Here is a 19763-nt window from a genome sequence, read left to right as displayed (position 1 = left end):
CGAAATGAGAGTTACGTAGTTAGTTAACTACTCAGTAGGAAACGAGTTCCTACATTGGTGACCCCGAACTACCTGGAAGACTCCAGAAGACCACAAATATTGTGCACAGCCAGGATTATACTGACGCTTTCCAACATGGATAACGCCGCTTTGCAGGGATTGACCGACGCACTGAAGAATCTCGTCATTCCTTCGACAGCTAATGCGGTAAGCGTTAAACTTCCGTCAATATGGACTGACAACCCTACTTTGTGGTTCGCTAGAGCTGAAGCTCAGTTCGAGGCTGCACGCATCACTCGAGATGAAACGAAATTTAACCATGTGGTTTCGGTGTTAGATAACGCCACTGCTAGCGAAATTTCCTCTCTCCTTACTGACCCGCCAGCAACAGAAAAGTACTCTGCTACCAAAAGGGCGCTAATCAAAGTATATGGCAAGCCACAAGAAGTTAAGGACTCTGAACTTCTTAACATAGCCGGCTTAGGAGACAGAAAGCCGTCTGGGTTGTTGAGATACATGCGCGCGCTAGGTGGCAGTCAAGAGACATTACTGCGAGCGTTCTGGTTGGCCCAGCTACCTGCTGCAGTGCGAACAGCGCTGGCCACATCCGCAGAAACAGATGTTGAAAAACTGGCCGAAGTTGCGGATAGAGTGTTTTTCGCAGCTCAGACAGCCAACGTGAGCGCCTTACGCCATGACGCGCAGGATATCGCCCCACAGGCAGAAGTAAACAGCGCAAGTGGAGTTTTCATCTGTCACTACCACAAAACTTTCGGTATGAAGGCTACGAACTGCAAACAAGGGTGCGCATTTGCCCAGTTATTGTTGTTGTGATTACAGATTGAGTGTAGCTATACTTGTCTGGCGTTCTCAGTATCGAAATGAGAGTTACGTAGTTAGTTAACTACTCAGTAGGAAACGAGTTCCTACAGTAACGTCTGCACTGCAAATGCAAAAACTAATTATCCGTCAGATGACACTGACAAGCCGCATGCTTCGCTGGTTTCGTTTCCAAACACGGGGATCGAAATCAGCGTGATGCCGTGATCATTCGTGTTGCTGCTCTGTTAAAACCAATCTTTGTGGTATTAGGTTGGAGCATGAAATAGGTGCGGTCGCCCCTGGAATATACCACAGTATAAAATATAAAGAAGTTTTCATAACATTATGAGAGGGATGCCTCTGATTTAGCACTGTTCAGTGATCACCCTATGTGTAGTTGAATTTCCTTCAATTCATACTCATGACGTTGATGTACCGGTACGTATTATGATTCTTTCAACAGGCATTACTTTCTAATCATCTTTAATTCAATAACAGTGCTTGACTATATTATAATAATCGTAGGATAATTATAGTTGATTGACAATCATGGTGCAGATTGTGTGTCAAAATGTAGAGAAACATTCAGTGAAGATGATGGAAGAATTACATCGAATGAAGCGAGAGAACGATCATTGTGATTTCACAATTCAAGTGGGAGATGATGTTTATTACACTCACAGAAATGTATTGTCGGCTGGTTGTGATTATTTTAAAGCTATGTTGAAACACGACACAAAAGAGTGTCGTGAAGGAAAAGTTGTTTTGAAAGAGGTCGATTCAAGGTGTGTGAAAAACTGCATCGATTTCATATATTCGGGAAAATTTGAGATTCCTGATGAAAAGATGAATGATCTTCTACATGTCGCAGTCATGATGCAGCTGGAAGATGTGAAGCAGGCAGTATCTGACGTTTTGGCGGAATCAGTTGATGTAGAGAACTACTTTTCCACAAGAAATGTTGCCGATATTTATGGACTGGATGCCCTCTCTACGCGATGTGAAGCGTTTTTTATTGAAAATATCATAAAAATATCAAACCAACCAGAATTTGGAAACATTGAAAAAACTAACCTCCTCAAATTTGTGATGTCGGAAAAATCAAAGTTATGTGAAGAAGAAAAACTAATTTTATTGTTCGATTGGGTGGAGAAAAATTGCAGAAATCAGGAACATTTGGACGAATGTCTCGAAGCAATCAAGTTTGATAAAGTCTCTCCGGCATTTTTAGAACGTCTTTTGGAATCGAACCTAATTATCAGTAACAACTTAGGACTGTACAAGTTGATCAATGGACATCTTTTAAAAGCATCACAAAAAAGAAACAAAGAAATTGGCAAAGATGAATTGATAATTCTTTTTGATCGTGACGCAGATTGTATCCGATCCTTCAATCCAGTAACTGAAAAAGTAGACAAGTTCCATGATGAGAAGTTTAAGAATTTACCACTTTTCTCTGCGATTTCTCTAGACTCGTATATCTACGTTTTGTGTGTGACGAAATCAGTTTACCGACTCAATTTTCAGAGCGAAAAATCAACGTGGGAAAAGATGAAAGATATGATTTGTGATCATGGAAACTATCCTCGTGCAGTTTCTTAGTCGGGATCGATATTTGTCGTGGGCGGAAGTTATCCTAAAGCAACAAGTGACGTGGAAATATTTACTTCCCTTGTGAATCAATGGATTCAACTAGAAGACAAACCTACAGCGATTTGTAATACAAGTCTCGTATCATTGAACGATTCCATCTATTGTATCGGAGGTGTAGGACAAGATGATGTCATAGTTTCATCATTCTGCAGATTCACTCCATCCTCATCAGAGTGGGTTGATCTCGACCCAATGAGATATCCTGTGACTGACAGTGGTGTTGTTGCAGTTGATCACAAGATATTTGTGATCGGTGGATGGAGTGGAGGATTTCAAGTCAACAACGTTGAATGTTACGATGTTACTTCAGCTCAATGGACTTCATTTTTATCTATGAATGCTCCTCATGATCGAGTTTCTGCTTATCAACATGACAAGTGGATTTTTGCAGTATCAGAAGGAAAAACCGCTAATAAAATTGAAAAGTATGATATAACACAAGACAAATGGACTATAGTGACACCAAAAGTAGATGAATGTTTTGTGATTTACAGATCTGTATTTGTGAAGAGATAGATTGCACTCACCTGAGCAGATTTGTACAAATTACTGGATTTTCAGTTCTGAAGCAACTGCAGTATTTATAATGTGAATTACTGAGTTGGAAATATAATCTGCCTTTCAAAAGAACGGGGTTTTGAGTTTGAAATGGACGGTTTTCGACCCTCAAAACCCATTTCCTGGCCACGCCATTGTTGGTAGCGTTGACTCCGAGCTAGCAATAGCTGCAAGAACGTCACACAACAGAACACCAGTTTCACTATTCACGCTAAACTACTCGCTTCAAAAATTTGCATCATGAACTACTCTTTACCATGAACCAACTGGATTAGTAGTTTGTACAAATCTGCAGCTGAGACATGAATGAAAATAATTACAATTTTCAATTCATTTCATTTTCAATCCATCATAATTGCCTTGAAGATTGTGTATTTTTTGTTTCAAAGCGGCAAAACTTTGTAGGTCCAGTTTTTCAAATTTTGGCATGTGATCGATTTGTACCATTTGATAAATGTCATAGCAATAGTAACCAGAAATTTTGTGGAGAAACACGAAAGTGTATAAATCTGCCGGCAATTTTAGTTGATACAGCCCATCATATATTTACTGTATTTCCTTACTCAATATAAATATGATCGATGACTTGGAAAATTCATTGCACAAGGGTTACATGGCCAATATCAATAGTTGGGAACGTTCTGATTACTGTCGGCAGTATAAGTTTTACACTTCCCATAATTCAGTATGAAAACACCAGCAACACTCAATGATTCAATATGAAAAAAGTCAAATCAGTGTGTATTATCTCTTCCTTGTTGAGCCGCATATATATTTGCTCAAGCTATCCACTCTTCAAAAGGGAATACTCACAACAATATGAGTTTGGGTTATAAGTTACAAGTTTATATGTCGACCTTATTTTATGAGAGTCGTGGATTAAAAATGATAATTATGTATGAAATAAAATCGGATGAAATCTTTGTTTATCTTGTTATTTCTTGTTGTTTTTGATGAATTTGGGTGCGCCGAATAAAAAAAGTGTCAATTTTTCGCTATCCATCATCAGGATTCCTGATTTTTACTCATACTAAAAACTAACCATTTAAATTAGGCCTATGTTTATATGAGACGACTATCGGCATCTCGTTATCTACCACATCTTCTGGTACGATGGTCAGGCTTGGGCAACCTGTGGTGTATATCAGTGGTTCTCAACCTTTTTCACCTCGCGGACCGGTATAATTTCAAAAAATATTTAGCGGACCGGTGGACTAAAAATGTAAAGTGTGCAACCGTTTTTTGCAAATACCTGGTGCTGGAGAGTGACATTTTGAGGGTTTTAATCATAATTAACTATGTTCATGATGGTTTGGTATCCATGCATATTTACTGCAGTGAGTCTGCTGAGTCCACTGGCGAGAGTCCTTTACAGTCTTTCGCACCGAAGGCCGTGAATTTAACTGACTACGCCAACACGAATAATATTCTTCTCTTCGACAATATCGAGAGATGAAGCGTTTTGGAATAGAACTAAGCACCTTGTCGTGCCACCTTGGCGATTGCTCTCTGCGACAAAACGTAAGATACTCTGGCTACGACGAATAAAAAATGCGGCACGAAAACACTTGCATGATAAAGCTATACTGTACCTGATCATCCACAAAATCAGCGCATAAAAAGCACTTCGTCAGCCCACACCCCAAAAACGGCCTCCCCACAGTTTGATGGATATTTTCCTCAGTACTTGTGAGCGCATTCATTCTACTCAGTGTAGGCAGAGTGTTTATGTAGCTTTCGCGCGAAAATATTTTATAATTCATTACCGAGTTGGTCAATACTATTGGTAATTGCATACATATTGATATCAATTTTTTATTATCTCAGAATTATCAGATTTTCCAGTAGAGCTGGGTGAGAAGATGCACACGATTCCAAAGTGGTATTTGCTCGCTGGCAAACAATTTTATTCTCTGTGGGATGGCATTTGTCCTGTGAGGTACAGATGGTCAGGACAGTGAGATTCGCTGACAGCCGTTTAGGCACATATGGACATTGGACAATATCGATGTTTTCGGTCAACAAAGGCTAATCCTTTTCAGCCAAGGTTTTCTCGCTACGGAATTTTCGGCACTCTATTCAGAGTCCTATGTTAGCCTAAACTTCATTATGGGATGGTGCGTCGTGGCCCGGTAATGATTGAGATTAGAATGCCTATTGCAATATGTCATGGGTATTTCTTGGAGGAAGGGCACCCAATAATCAAGACAATTAGTGACGCCAAATCGCATTAAAGAAAATTGAATGAAATTTAAATAATATTTGATAAAGTTGTTATATACCTGGTTGACCGGCGTTTGAGAACCACTGGTGTATATAGATTCATTGATTTTACTTTTCATAACCACTTTTCGTTTTGGTACAGTGGATTGCAATCAGAATATCCTCATATCGGATAACATAGGTATCGTTTAATAGTCTGGTTGTTGGATGGGAAATGGCTTTGGTGATAAAAGAAGTTTGCATGGCAAAATCAGCCGATATCAATCAGTTGGAATCTGACATGCATCAATGTCTGACAATTCCGTCCAGGAGATAAAAGTGAGTAATTCTGATTTTATCCATTTACAAAATCAATAACTTCGGATTCGATTATTTGCCATCAATGATATAGAACAGATCTGTGCAAAGTGCGGGCCGGATGCGGCCCGCGAAGCTATTCTGTGCGGACCGCAACAGGTTGCTTGGAATTCAATATATAAAACTTGCTTTTTGAAGGACCAAAATCGTAGGATGTATCAAATGAACAGGAAATTGGTTTACTTTGAAGCCTGTTCATTGATATGCCACGATTACATTGCCTACGCACCTCCCATGCGTTATCCATATTCAAAATAAAGGCAGTGTGGCAAAGTATGAGTAGCAATTGAAGTCGCAAGAAGTTACTCTTTCCATATAGTTTAGTTCAAACCTTCTTCGTTGCCATTGTCACTGTGACAATGTCACATTACGCATTATACAGCATGTGTTTCAAATTGATACGTGATACGTTTCCAAATCCCCAATTTGTAAAACAAGTCAATCAGTGCTTGCGATTACTATATGACTCATCATATCTATCACCCATAAATTATTAACGGGCATGCCAAAAAAGTCTTAGGTTTAGACTAGAGCACTAAATATTTGTATACTGGATTCAGGGGTAAACTCATCCTTTTAGTTTTTGCCGAGCATGTTGCCGAGATTAAGGATATTAATTAGAGTTGGTCTTATGACAAAAACACTAAACTTGTGGTCAAGGGAGGGAAAAACTCAGAAAAACTGCAAGCTTCGCGCAACATACACGCTTTCAAGCTGCACACTGCTCGGAAGGTAGCGAACAAGAAAACATGCTTTGTTATATACATTTCAGTGCAGTGATTCTCGAACTGCGGGCGTTAAAGCATCAGAAGGGTGGCTCGACGCCAAAGTTCACCGAAAAAAAGTTTCGCGCTTAGCGTGATTCACCCCCAGCACCCCAGCATATCGTTTATGCTCTGTGTATTCTCTGACTTTTATATTTGAGAATTCTCTCATCAACAGCCAGAACCTTCCATGCCATCAAACTATTCATTGGGATTGCTAGCATTCTGGTGACACTTTTTATTATTTTGTAATATCATGATAAGGCGGGCGCAAAATTTTTCATTATCATAAAGGAAGGCGTGCCTAAAAAAGCTTGAGAAGCACTGTTTTAGAGTTTTAATAGCAGAACGTGGATAGGGGTTTAATGAGAGTTAAATAAGTATCATGTTTAACAATGTTAGGTCAGTTCATGCCAGGTGGTCCAGAAAAATTTCAAAATATGCCCCCACCTTCTCACATTATCATGAAAATTGGTATGCTTGGGAAACTTTTCTTTCTGATTTCAGAAAAACAAATTTTATGAAAATCGATCCAGTACAACCGAAGATATGGCCGTTCACAAATTGCTGTTTTTGTGATCGCTGAAGCGGAAAAAAATGACAGAAATTTACACATGCAATTGAAATTTGCTATATTTTGGTCAAATTTGGGTTGTTGAGGGTGACACTTTCACACTTGTTCATTTACATCCTACTTGATACTTTGCCCCCTTCTTTGACACCTGGGGTTGCATTGTCTGACCTTTAGCCCCATGATTCTGCTCGCGTCTTCGAAAATCGCTCACACGTGAAGTCATTTTTAATTGCACAATTTCTTTTGACTAAGAGGTGGTGTCATCAAGTGTCAGGTGTCATTGGAAAGCTCCTGATCAGGACTTTCAGAATCAACTATAACATTCCTCGCTATAGAATCATTTCATACCATAAGAGTGCCATGAAACTAACCTGCAAAAAACATGTTTTAATTGAAAATCTCACCTTTCTCAACATGACACGAACTCTGTAAAACAACTAATTTTACTTTTATTCTATATACAGTACCTATTGTACTATACACAAGGTAGTCAGTATAACTCAGAACAGATAATTGCCGACATAAATTATGCTGGAAATAATTTTTGAAAAACACAGTTTGAGGTGAACACACAGTACTTCAAAAATGAATCAGAATTCACAACTAACGCACTGATAAGATGCAATATTTTATGTATTCTACACAATACATTTGGGCAACGATCAGCACTAAACAATGAAATGGACAATAACAATGAAAATCAATGTCAGCGGATTGGTAGATTTCATATTATGGTGAGATATCAACTACGCACTTGCACATATCAGATATATATATTTATCTTTGATGATATGTCTTCCAAACTTCTTTGACTTTCAGTGTTGTTTATACACACTCTTTTTGATGCTAACTAGGTCTTTCAACGCCGGCATCATCCTGTTGTGTTTGCTGTTTCCAAAAAACTTCACAATTTTTTCATCTGAAAGCATCTTCCCTTTTTGTGGTGGTGGCAAAGAATAACTCCAGTGTCTTGTTCTTGCTGTTTCGCATCTCTCACCAACCTTCCACTTACTCCAAAAATTTCCGAGATTTTCATTCTTGACCAATTGTTAAGATTTGAATTTTTTGAGGTCTTGTTGAATTAGGGCTATTGTTTTTTCTTATATTTTGAATACGATATTTCAAAAGCAACTTCATTTTCATATTCGTCTTTTCCCGTCCCTACAAATTCTTGAATCTCATCAACATGTAAAACCTTGGCAAACTTTGTTTCAACATTGAGATTCAAATCTTGTATTTTTCTTTTTCCGTATCTAATTTTTCGATTTCCAGAAAGAGAATGCAGCTTTACTGGAGATTCACCAACAGCATGAAGACACTGATATGTGCGTTGTTAATATCTCACCATAACATGAAAACTACAATACATGAGATATTGCATCTTATCATTGCGATAGTTGTGAATTCTGATTAATTTTCGAAGTATTGTGTGTTCACCTCAAACTGTGTAGCAAATTTTCTCCATTATTTTAAAAATATCTCCCAAAATTATTTCCAGCATAATTTATGGCAGCAATTATCTGTTCTGAGTTATACTGACTACCTGGTGTATAGTACAATAGGTACTGTATATAGAATAAAAGTAAAATAAGTTGTCTTACAGAGTTTGTGTCGTGTTAAGAAAGGTGAGATTTTCAATCAATACATGTTATTTGCAGGTTAGTTTCATGGCACTCTTATGGTAAGTAATGATTCTATAGCGAGGAATGTTATCGTTGATTTTGAAAGTCCTTGTCAAGACCTTTCCAATGACACCTTACATTTGATGACACCACCTCTTAGCCAAAAGAAATTGTGCGTGAGCGATTTTTGAAGACATGAGCAGAATCACAGGGTTAAAGGTCAGACTATGCAACCCCAGGAGTCAAAGTAGGGGGCAAAGTATCAAGTAGGATGTAAATGAACAAGTGTGAAAGTGTCATTCTCAACAACCCAAATTCGATCGAGTTATGGCAAATTTAAGTTACATGTTTATATTTCTGACAATTTTTCCGCCTGAACGATCACAAAAATGGCAATTTTTGGACGGTCATACCTTCAGATTTAGTTGACCTTTTTTGTTGAAATTTGGATTTCTGAAATCAGAAAACAAAGATCTGTAAGCATGCCAATTTTCATGATGTTTCGAGATAGTGGGGATATGGCCTGGACCAACTGATATGATATTACCCTGTTGCCAATTATGACGACAAATGGATGTTTTTGAATCAACCGTCAATTTCTCATTACCAACACATTCACTGAGCAGCATTTACTAACAATGCAATTTAGAAATAAAATTAAAATACGCTGGAGAATATAGCTGAAATTTTACACTCGGCCCGCCAACGTGTTTCTACTTCTCATTTGGCCCGAGGAGGAAAATAATTGCCCAACCCTGCCACATGTGGCCCGCGAGAAGGTTTTGAGTGGCCCGCGAGTTAATTTCCAAAATTAGTAATATTATCAAACATGGATTGCACAAATTGTGAACTTGCAAGGCCAACCAATAATTTGATTAGTCTGGCCGCAACACTTGACATGTGATGACTAAAATATCAGTTCCGGCGCATTGGCAGATCCATGAGCCAGTCACATTTTGGTAGATCTTCGTACACTACAATAAAGCAGAATAATTTGTGATAAATTGATCAAAAGTAAAAATTTTCTACACGCTTCGCGCAACATGTTGTCACTCGATTTTTTGCTTTTACTATTGTTACCCCTTTCTGAAAATGAAAGAAAGCCTAATGTATCAGATTGAGTCTAACTATATTCGCAATTAGAAGACAAAGTGTCGTTCAACATATGCGACCTTGCGTTTGCGCTCGCAGAAAGACCGTCGTTTATGAAACCCAGGCTCAAAATGATTGACGCGTGTTGGTCGAAGCTTTCGATATCGATATGTCCAGGCGCCGAATAGTCCATTCCTTGCAAACTGAGCCCAGCGATATACAGCAGGCCCGCAATATAGTCAAGTGACAATATTATTGACCTATGAATTTCGAAAAATTTTCGCGCTTAGCGCGGCTAGTTGCCCGCGCAATAGTTCGTCAATCAAATGTGGCCCTTTGGCTGAAAAGGTTGGCCGCCCCTGATCTAGAAATTGAGTTTACTCCTATTACTTCAAAGCGAATTCCGCAATTGAATTTCTTTAAATATAAGGCCGTGTGTTTAATATGAGCGCCTTGATAGGATATTAACGAGTGCCGAAAATCCATTTCCACAAATACAGGTGTTGGTGAATGTAATAATAAAGCGTAACGCTTTCGACGACTCGTTTGGGTATGATCGCAATAAATATGGCACCAAAATTGACGAACAGTCTCCGGTCTCCCATGATAATGTGACCCGCGGGTCTACATACATTTGCGAGCAAACATTTTCTACCATGAACATTAACAATCTAACTGACGTTCACTTGCATTCTCTCCCAAGGGTTTCTACGTCTGACATGCAGCCAGAGTTTAAATAACTTCTTGACGACTTTGATTATCACAGATGTCTCATTTACTTCAACAGCTATCGACATACATTACGAATAATCCAGTAATTACTGTTTTTGGTCTCTACTTTAAACTTAAATGTTACAATAGATATATAGGTTGATAAATACGCGGTTTATGTATCAATTCAGGAATCCGGCCCGCCTAGTACTTCATTTTTCCATATCTGACCAGCCGACTGGAGAAGCTGCACGCCCCTTATATAACGTCAATCCTGGTTATTTCTATCTAGCAGCTTATCTTGAAGTAATTATGGAAAAATGGTTATCACAAGAGAAAATGAGTTTTTGTAAACATTTCAAAGTCTCCGTGCTTGACCTTACACATCCAACAGAACATCTCCTAACAGGAAAAAGTTTGTATCCGTAGGCTACCGGCTATTTAGCAATTAGTAATGAAGCGAAAGGGCCTCGTGATTTTCCGAATTAAAAAAAATACAACGTAGCTCATCAACTAGTTTGCGGTTCCACGGACCCTAGGTTGAGAACCACTGCCTGCGATTCCAATGCTAGTATTGACTGACTCGCTAGTATTTTTTGCAGATCAAGGAGGCCGTGAAGCAGCGCAAACCCGGCGAAGTTTCAAGGGGAGTAAGAATGTGGCGGCTCGAAGCAGCAAAACTAAGAATACGTAAAGTTCAAACCCCAGCCCCATCACTGGATCGCAGGTTGTCACAGAAGCAGACACGGACAAAATTTCACATTTGTCGTGAACTCATTATGAAAAGCGCCTCCTTCAATTTGTCGACATCTAGTGACCAGGCGAAGCCCACTGTAGTCACCAAGTAACAACTCAAGTCGGACTCCAAATCAAACAGTTGACCCAAAAAGGCGGAGACTGTCCAGACCGACTTGGACAACTACATAATTTTAGTTGTCCAATTTGACTAATTAGATTGAAATGCAAGCAATCGAATTCGTGTAACGACGTAGCGTGTCCTTGCTCTAATTCTACTTTAATTTTGGAAATGTTTCTATTCTCTACTTTTTTATTCTAATCTAATTTCCTGTTTTCTTGTAAATACTGTACAAGAACTGTATAGTTTGAAACGAGCTAAACTTGCGGTGCAGACATTTGCCTTTATCGTGCTAGGAACTGTGATTTGATATGAACTGCACTTAATTCAGTGTCCAAGTTTTCGTGAACTCGGCAACTTTAATGTAATTTGGAGAAAGAGTGTAACTATATTTCTATTTTTAATCTAGTTTGGAAAATACTGTTTAGCTGTAGCCTAATTCTTACTTTACCCTTTATTTGGTAAAAACAGTGTAGCTATTATTCTGATTTTACCCTAATTTGGAAAATCTGAAAAGTTCTAGTTGTTCAAGTCAAGGTCCAGACACCCCTTGAAGAATCGTAAAATTTTACTGTGCCGCTCGTAAATGATATTGACACCCCATGCTCAATTTACAACTGGCTATTGAGTTGAAACAATAATGTAACTGCTCCTAACGTAATGAGAGTTATTGAAACCACTTTTAATTGAACTCAAATCCCACGATCAATCCTGACAAATGATGATCCCTTGATGAAGGTTGAAATGATATATTCGAATGAATGACATAACAAATGAATGTCCCGATTACAGCAAATAAAGTAGGTCGTGAAACTAGGTTTTAAAATAGTGGTCGCCTGCGGTTATGGAAGACAAGCCTAAACAATAGAAACATATGTCAGTAACTAAAGACCACATAGGAAACAAAAACAACTAACAGCGTACCAACTCAACGTAGCTAACACATAGTACCAACGACAGAACCGAATAAACTAAAGGTGGCGGCCAATCAACATATATAAAGAACCACAATTACGGTGCCTAATCAATTACTGATAATAACACTGCAGATTACTGCAGTAACAAATAACTTATGTCAATGACAAGGGAATTGTGATGTAACATCCATTACATAGGTCACCTCTCTCGCTAGGTCTAAACTTGGATCATGGCATATTTGCAAAATGAAAATTGGGCCGCATCCATGAAAAGGTCAAAAACCATTGCTGTTCGCAGATGTGTTCATCCTCACTATTCCAAAGCCAAAATACGGTTTCTTTTACTTGGGGGAAAATATGCAATTTAGGTGGCATATTCTAATACTTAGTATATGAGATGATATTTTGCAGAAGTTTTGATTCTTTCGCTTTGGTTACTACAGATAGTTTGACATCTTCACTTCGCCTCAGTGTTTTGAATAATATTGGGTTGTTGTTTGTGGAACCTGAGACTTTGGCATAGCAGGTTTTTATAAATATATCGACACGAAATTTAAGACATGACTCTGTTCAGGTTAAGCTTGAAATTCAATGTCTCTCCGCCTTTGTCCTATCTATTTGCGACTTGTGTGTAGTTGACTTCACTTCAATTCATAATTGTGACGTTGATAAGTATTATGATCCTTTGTTCAGGCGTTACTTGAGTTACCTAATCATCTTTACTTTAATAACAGCGCAACCACAACATAACAATCGTAGGATCATTATATATTGTGGTTGATTGACAATCATGGTGCAGATTGTATGTCGAAATGCAGAGAAACATTCAGTGAAGATGATGGAAGAATTACATCGAATGAAGCAAGAAAACGATCATTGTGATTTCATAATTCAAGTGGGAGATGATGTCTATTACACTCACAAAAATGTATTGTCGGCTGGTTGTGCTTATTTCAAAGCGATGTTGAAACACGACAGTAAAGAGAGTCGTGAAGGAAAAGTCGTTCTGAAGGAGGTCGATTCTCAGTGTGTGAAAAACTGCATCGATTTCATATATTCTGCCAAATTTGAGATTCCTGATGAAAAGATAAATAATCTTCTACATGTCGCAGTCATGATGCAGTTGGAAGACGTGAAACAGGCAGTATCTGACGTATTGGAGGAATCAGTTGATGTAAAGAATTACTTTTCCACAAGAAATGTCGCCGATATGTATGGGCTGGATGCCGTCTCTGCACGATGTAGAGAGTTTTTTTATGAAAATATCTTGGAAATATCAAACCAACCTGAATTTGGAAATATTGAAAAAGCTAACATCCTCAAATTTGTGATGTCGGAAAAATCAAAGTTATGCGACGAAGAAAAATTAACTTTATTGTGCAATTGGGTTGAGAAAAATCGCAACAATCAGGAACATTTGCGAGAATGTCTTGAAGCAATCAAGTTTGATAAAGTCTCTACGGCATTTTTAGAAAGTCTTCTGAAATCAAACCCAATTATCAGTAACGACTTCGGATTGTACAAGTTGATCAATGGACATCTTTTAGAAGCTCCAAAAGCATCGCACAAAATGAACGAAGAAATTGGCAATGATGAATTGATAATTCTTTTCGATTCCAATACAAAGTATACCAGATCCTTCAATCCAGCAAGTGGGAAGGTAAAGAATTTTCATAATGAGATTTTTCCGAATTTAATCGATTTTTCGGCGATTTCTCTAGACTGCTACATCTACGTTTTATGTGGCAATAAATCAGTCTATCGACTCAATTTTCAGTGCAAAAATTCAAAATGGGAAAGGATGAAAGATATGATTTGTGACCATGGATACTATCCTCGCTCACTGTCTTTGTCAGGATCGATATTCGTTGTTGGAGGAAGTGGTTTTAAAGCAACAAGTGATGTGGAAATATTTACTTCTCCTGCGAATCGATGGTTTCAGCTAAAAGACAAACCTACCGCGATTCGATCAACAAGTCTGGTATCATTGAATGATTCCATCTATTGTATCGGAGGTATAGGACAAGATGGTGTCAGAGTTTCATCATTCTGCAGATTCACTCCATCTTCATCAGAGTGGGTTGATCTCGCCCCAATGAGATATCCTGTGTGGGGGAGTGGTGTTGTTGCAGTTGATCAGAAGATAATTGTAATCGGTGGGGAGAGTGGAGGAATCAATGTTGACAGCGTGGAATGTTACGATGCTACTTCAGCTCAGTGGACTTCATTATCTTCTATGAATGCTTGTCATGTTCTAATTTCGGCTTACCACATTGGCAAGTGGATTTTCACAGTAACAGATTTAGAAACCTCTAATGCAATTGAAAAGTATGATACATCGCAAGACAAATGGACCAAAATGAAACCAAATGTAGGTGAATGTTGTCAAATTTACAGATCCATATTTGTGAAGAGATAGGTTGCACTCATGACTCACCTGAGCAGACTGGTACAAAAACTGGATTTTCAGTTCCAAAAGATTGCAATATTTGTAACGCAAATTACTGAGTTGGTAATAGAATATGCCTTTCAAAGGAACGTATTGGAGAGTTCGAAATGGACGGTTTTTGAAGCATCAGTATCACTATTCATGCCAAACGTCTACACTAGAATTACTTGCTTTTCTAAAATCTGCCACTTGAGCAACTCTTTACCGTCAACCATCTAGATTGGTAGTTTGTATAAGTCTGCAGCTGAGTCCTGAAATTTCCGGAGTTTTGAACGTACTGATTACTGTAGGCCAGGGCCGTGGTGTCAAATCTCCGTCTCGCTAGACGATTTCATCCGGCCCGCGAAGCAATGCTGAGTAGATTGAAATCTTCTTTTACATTCAGCACAATTGTAACGAATGTTGAGATTATTTTAAGGAAATACTTCCATGTTGATAGGCCCTATTATAACCACCCGACTGTGGCAATATCGTTTCATTCTAGTTACCACTAGTAACAACAAATCGAAGGTACACCCAATTCAGAGTTTTATACAAATAAGGACCAAAAAGTAGTTTGTTTGTTTTTTTTTTGTTTTTTTTTTTTGACATAGGCCTATCTATGGACGCAATACTGTGTGTCACTTTCGACCCAGTAGGTCCCCAGACATGAGACGAACCGGACTTACGGTGTAATATTAAACCAAATTCCAACGTCCGCGTTTCCAATTACATGTCTTGTATGTATGTAACTCCAACGCATATGCAGGGCTAACGCCAGATTGCGACTGAATCAAAGGGAGCATAGAATATGCCAACTTATATCGTCGTTGCTGCCACTATTTTAGCGGTTCTGAACTATATTCAAGAAGACAATTACTGTATTTTAGCCAATTCCATTGTTTGCGAATAAAGGTGTTGCTACTTGCTACTTTGAAAACCCTTTGAGCCGTGTATTATCTATTATATATGCTTTTAACGTATTCAAGTGAAAAGCAACAGAACATAGTAACATTTTGCAATCAGTTGACTGGTATGGCCCCAGAGCGATTTGTAGGCTTGAATACGGCCCGCGACGCAATTTGAGTTTGACACCCAGTGCTGTAGGCTGTTCAAGTTTTATACATCCCGTAATTCAGTATGAAATAACCCACAGCACTTGATAGGACTGCTCAATGCATGGAATTCTCATATGAGTGTTGCTGTATATAAATTCAACAATTTTACTTTTCATAACCATTATTCATTTTGTTACAGTGGATTGCAATCAGAATATCATATATAACATTATATAATATTATTTAATGGCCTGGTCGTTGGATGTGAAATGGCTTTAGTGATAAAAGAAGTTTGCAAGACAATCTCAACCTATCTCAATCAGTTGAAATCTGACATGCATCAATGTGTGAAAATTCTACGGAGATAAAAGTGAGTGATTCTGAATTTATCCATTTACAATGCCATCAATCCTATAGTGGGCTATTTCGAAATGATTAAATTTTTACCAATAAACTCGACTCAAAACCACTAGTAACGATCCTATTTCTATCTGTAACTACAATCCTCAACACATTTTGTGACTGTAAAGTTCAAATTTGAATCGTTTCTAACCCGATGTATCGTTTCTTTATCATCACAGGCAAGGATTTGCTTTAGATCAGATGTAAGGAAGTTGCAACTTTCAAGCAAGTTTACCGATTGCCATTCAAGGTGAGTTATATTCGGCTGCGTATTTTCAAGTCACAATTAGGATCGACATTCTATTCGCATAACAATCACCAGGTCATATCCGGAGGTTGTTAGTTTTCAATTTGCTCCTAGTCTGAAGTTATTATCCCGGTTTGCAGGAGCTGTTTGAACCATGCATGACTGCTAATGGTATATAATTGAAGTTTGGCAAATAGCTATCGTCGCCCGTGCTGCATGTTCTTGAAATCCTGTTGAAAAGCATTCATTCGCGTATGCCTGAGTATTCATTAGTGCCATTCGTGGTTGAACTCTATGAGAAGATTAATTACATAATTGGGCAGAGGTCAGGGTTTTATGAACAACCAAATCTTCCTAAATTGTATGAACGCGCATTGTGACGTCTCCGTAACGTCATAAAGATGGTATGCATAAACCAAGGTGAGCCATTCCCATGTTGACACTGAGGTATTTTCTACACCGAATGAAAGCATTTGCTGACATATTTGTGCTCAATACAGTTCGAGATGGCTGGTGGAACCGCTGTTTAATTTTACTGTTGATGTATATTTTTTGGCTGTATAATAATCAGATTTTCTTCCAGGCATTGTCATTGACCAAAAGACAAGATCTCGATATTGAGATTTCCAGAAATCATGACGACTGCAGGTGAGTTTCTGTGTCATTTTGTGACATATCCAGAATTGGTGACAATGTAGAAAGATATAGCAAACATTCTGTCCGCTATGTAGACAATGCCACTCTTAAATGTATCGAGTGAAATGCCATGGATTTTCATATCAACATGTTATCTTCCTTAATATCAATGCACCATATATTTACACCCTACAGACTCCTACATTCAGCATTTACTCATTCCGAGCTGACAAAGACAATGTGCAATAAATCTGGCTCACTAATTGCCAGTAAATTCGGAGGTGGTAAAGTCTGTAACTTGTCGCGAACTAGTCACAAAAAATACCTATCCGCGATTGCATGCTTTAGGGTTGTCCAAAAATAATCTTTTGCCGTATCCCGGGGATTCACTGATTAAAATTAAATGCTGCACACGAAATTTGGCTCAATTCCTACCAGTAGAAGCCGACACAAATTTCACTGTCAGCCCCATGAAGTTGTTAAGCTTTCTACAAAAACGATGCAATTCCAACCCGTAGAAGCGAAGTTATTTAGGTTTGTCATCAATAATTCTGGGTTTACCCACCATCAATGCTATTTTTGCAAATCCAAAACTCTCAACTGCAATAAATTCGCTTTTACGGGTTCGAAGTGAGCAAAAATTGTTATGCATCGTTCATTTAGGCGACTCGGCAATTTTCTTGGGTTGACAATAAAATATATAAAAAAAATTGAAAAAAAGCTTGAATTTGCTCTGTCGCGGCTTAAGCTGGTTGGAATTGAGCCGAATTTGGTGTGAAGCCTTTTTAGGCAACCTTACAATTTAATAAGTGAATCCCCGGAATTCGAGAGTTATTTCTGAACAAACCTATTCCGCATGCAGGATCAGAAGCTGCCAAAGTAGTCAAGAAGGCTACTCAAGTAGAAATAGCGATGCATAATTCACTCGAGTATGAGTAGGAGTATTGCCGTTCCAAGCAACCCAGAAGTAGCCAATTTCAGGTAGAAGTATAATTTGCTGTCTTTGAAAACTACAGAATTATGTAGGTAGTTTTGAAAATCACTCATAAATACGCTCTCGAAACCTAGAAACTAACATAACGGTATGCGGACTGTGCAGAGAGCTGGGTTTGTGTTGCTACATCCCAGGAGATATCGATTTTAACAGCATCAGGATTCAAATGTGATAGCCTCCAAATGACGCCATTGCTATAGAACAGTGGCTCTTGACCTCTTTTTCACATCAGTGCCCCCTTTCAGAAAATGTGATGGTATGGTGCCCTCAGTCGTATTGCAATATCTGTAGTTAACGAGACAATGACCGATGTTAAGTTCTACTCGGACACTACATTGATGTTATGCGCTGTCAAGTTGGAAACTGAAACACGGCAGGTCGTATAATTCCACACGTTTTGATGAATTTTATGCCTGTTTAATGTCATGAAATTGCGACTAGGCGACCTGAAATTGCTCACATGAACCATACAAACTGCAACATCAATTTTCTTGACCTGGACTTCATTGGAACGATATTGGTCACTCTATATATTTGCGCAAAGCACGAGAAAAAGTCTGGGCTCTCTGCAAAAGCAGCCCCTGAATTTGTCCGTCTTGGTCACTTTAAACTCTTATTGAAGAAGCATAACACTTCTACTTAACAAACTGTAAATAGAAATGAGTAGGTAAGTCACTGAATATGACAAAGGAGAAGTTGAAGTAGCGGAAAATTTGAGGTATTTCAGTATAAGTTGCAAGCATAGGAAAACTACTCGAGTAGCCTACATCGAAAACGTAGAAAAACTTTGTTAGTGACCACATCTGTGCAGACTCGGACAACTAGATAATTTTAATTGTCTATTTCTTGTATGAATTGTGAAATGTTTCTTTGCTCTAATATTATTTCTAATCTATGTTCTAGCTTTCCTGAAAATGATAGAGGAGAACTGTATCGCGTGAAGCTTGCTACACAGACATATGCCTTTGTCATGCTTATGAGAAGGATCTCTGCGATTTAATATGAACTGAGCTTCATTCCATGTCCAAGCATTCGCGAACTCAGTAATTCTAATTCTAATCTAATTTTTTAAAAAGTAGCTATAATTGTAATTCTAATCTCATTTGGAAAACACCGAGTAGATATAATTCTAAGTCTAATCTCATATGGAAAAATGTATAGCTATCGTTCTAATTCTATTCTAATTTGGAAAACATCAGTGTCACAATTTGTTTCGTGTTGCCAAAAAACTGTCCCCATTTTATTCCAGAGTCCGCCTCGTTCGGGATGGATTTCCGGCCCGCCACATAACTGGTCAAAGGTCAGACCACCAGCGGTGGCCCCAAGTCCCACCGTCGGTCCGGGTGCCTACAGGAAAAGTTAGTTAATCCCGATGTAAAAAGGTGGGTGACAAATGTGAGTGGAGGTTGGGGTTGAGGGGAACCGACATCGCTGTTTCAGAAGCAGATCTGGTGAAAGTATTCGTTGTTGTTACTCAAATAGAAGGTGAAGTGGCGTCGTGAATTTCCATTCGAGTAAAAAAGAAAAATATTCTAGGCCTAGTTTTGCCGAAAAGTAGTTTGAAAACATTACCCCGCGAGTAAGAATTGCAAGTATTACAAAACCACTTTCCACTTGTCCGAATTGTAACAAGCAACTAGTTTTTCTTATAAATCTGTAGCAAGTATAAGTGGAAGAATATGGAAACGAACCACTTGAGGTGGCTGCAGAAGCAGGCAAAACCTACTTGAAGAACTGCGTGTATGACTTAGGTTGGGATCAGCGATGTAGAAAAATACACTTGCCAGCCCCATTCATTTATCGTAATACCGACGCAAAATCGTGGCAGCAGCGAGACTATCATCGCTTA

At 38.5% G+C, this 19763-nt stretch overlaps 2 protein-coding genes across 2 annotated transcripts in view; both read left to right on the top strand.

The window, feature by feature from the left end:
- Positions 1–12035, top strand: part of LOC145455441 (uncharacterized) — a 303427-nt gene extending 291392 nt beyond the window's left edge. Inside the window, exon 5 of the mRNA XM_080333913.1 lies at positions 10979–12035. Coding sequence (XP_080190039.1) covers positions 10979–10994 — 16 coding nt within the window. The 3' untranslated portion in view covers positions 10995–12035. The remainder of the gene's footprint in view (positions 1–10978) is intronic.
- Positions 12036–13110: 1075 nt separating this feature from the next.
- LOC145438498 (kelch-like protein 3) lies at positions 13111–14095 on the top strand. The gene is made up of 2 exons (XM_080315831.1): positions 13111–13809; positions 14006–14095. The coding sequence occupies exons 1-2, from the start codon at positions 13111–13113 to the stop codon at positions 14093–14095; spliced, it is 789 nt and encodes a 262-aa protein (XP_080171957.1).
- Positions 14096–19763: the final 5668 nt, after the last annotated feature.

The sequence above is a fragment of the Botryllus schlosseri genome, chromosome 1 (assembly GCF_051294905.1).
Source record: "Botryllus schlosseri isolate E-star chromosome 1, Bs_hap1, whole genome shotgun sequence".
Lineage (NCBI taxonomy): Eukaryota > Metazoa > Chordata > Ascidiacea > Stolidobranchia > Styelidae > Botryllus > Botryllus schlosseri.
This window is presented reverse-complemented; position numbering and strand designations above follow the sequence as displayed.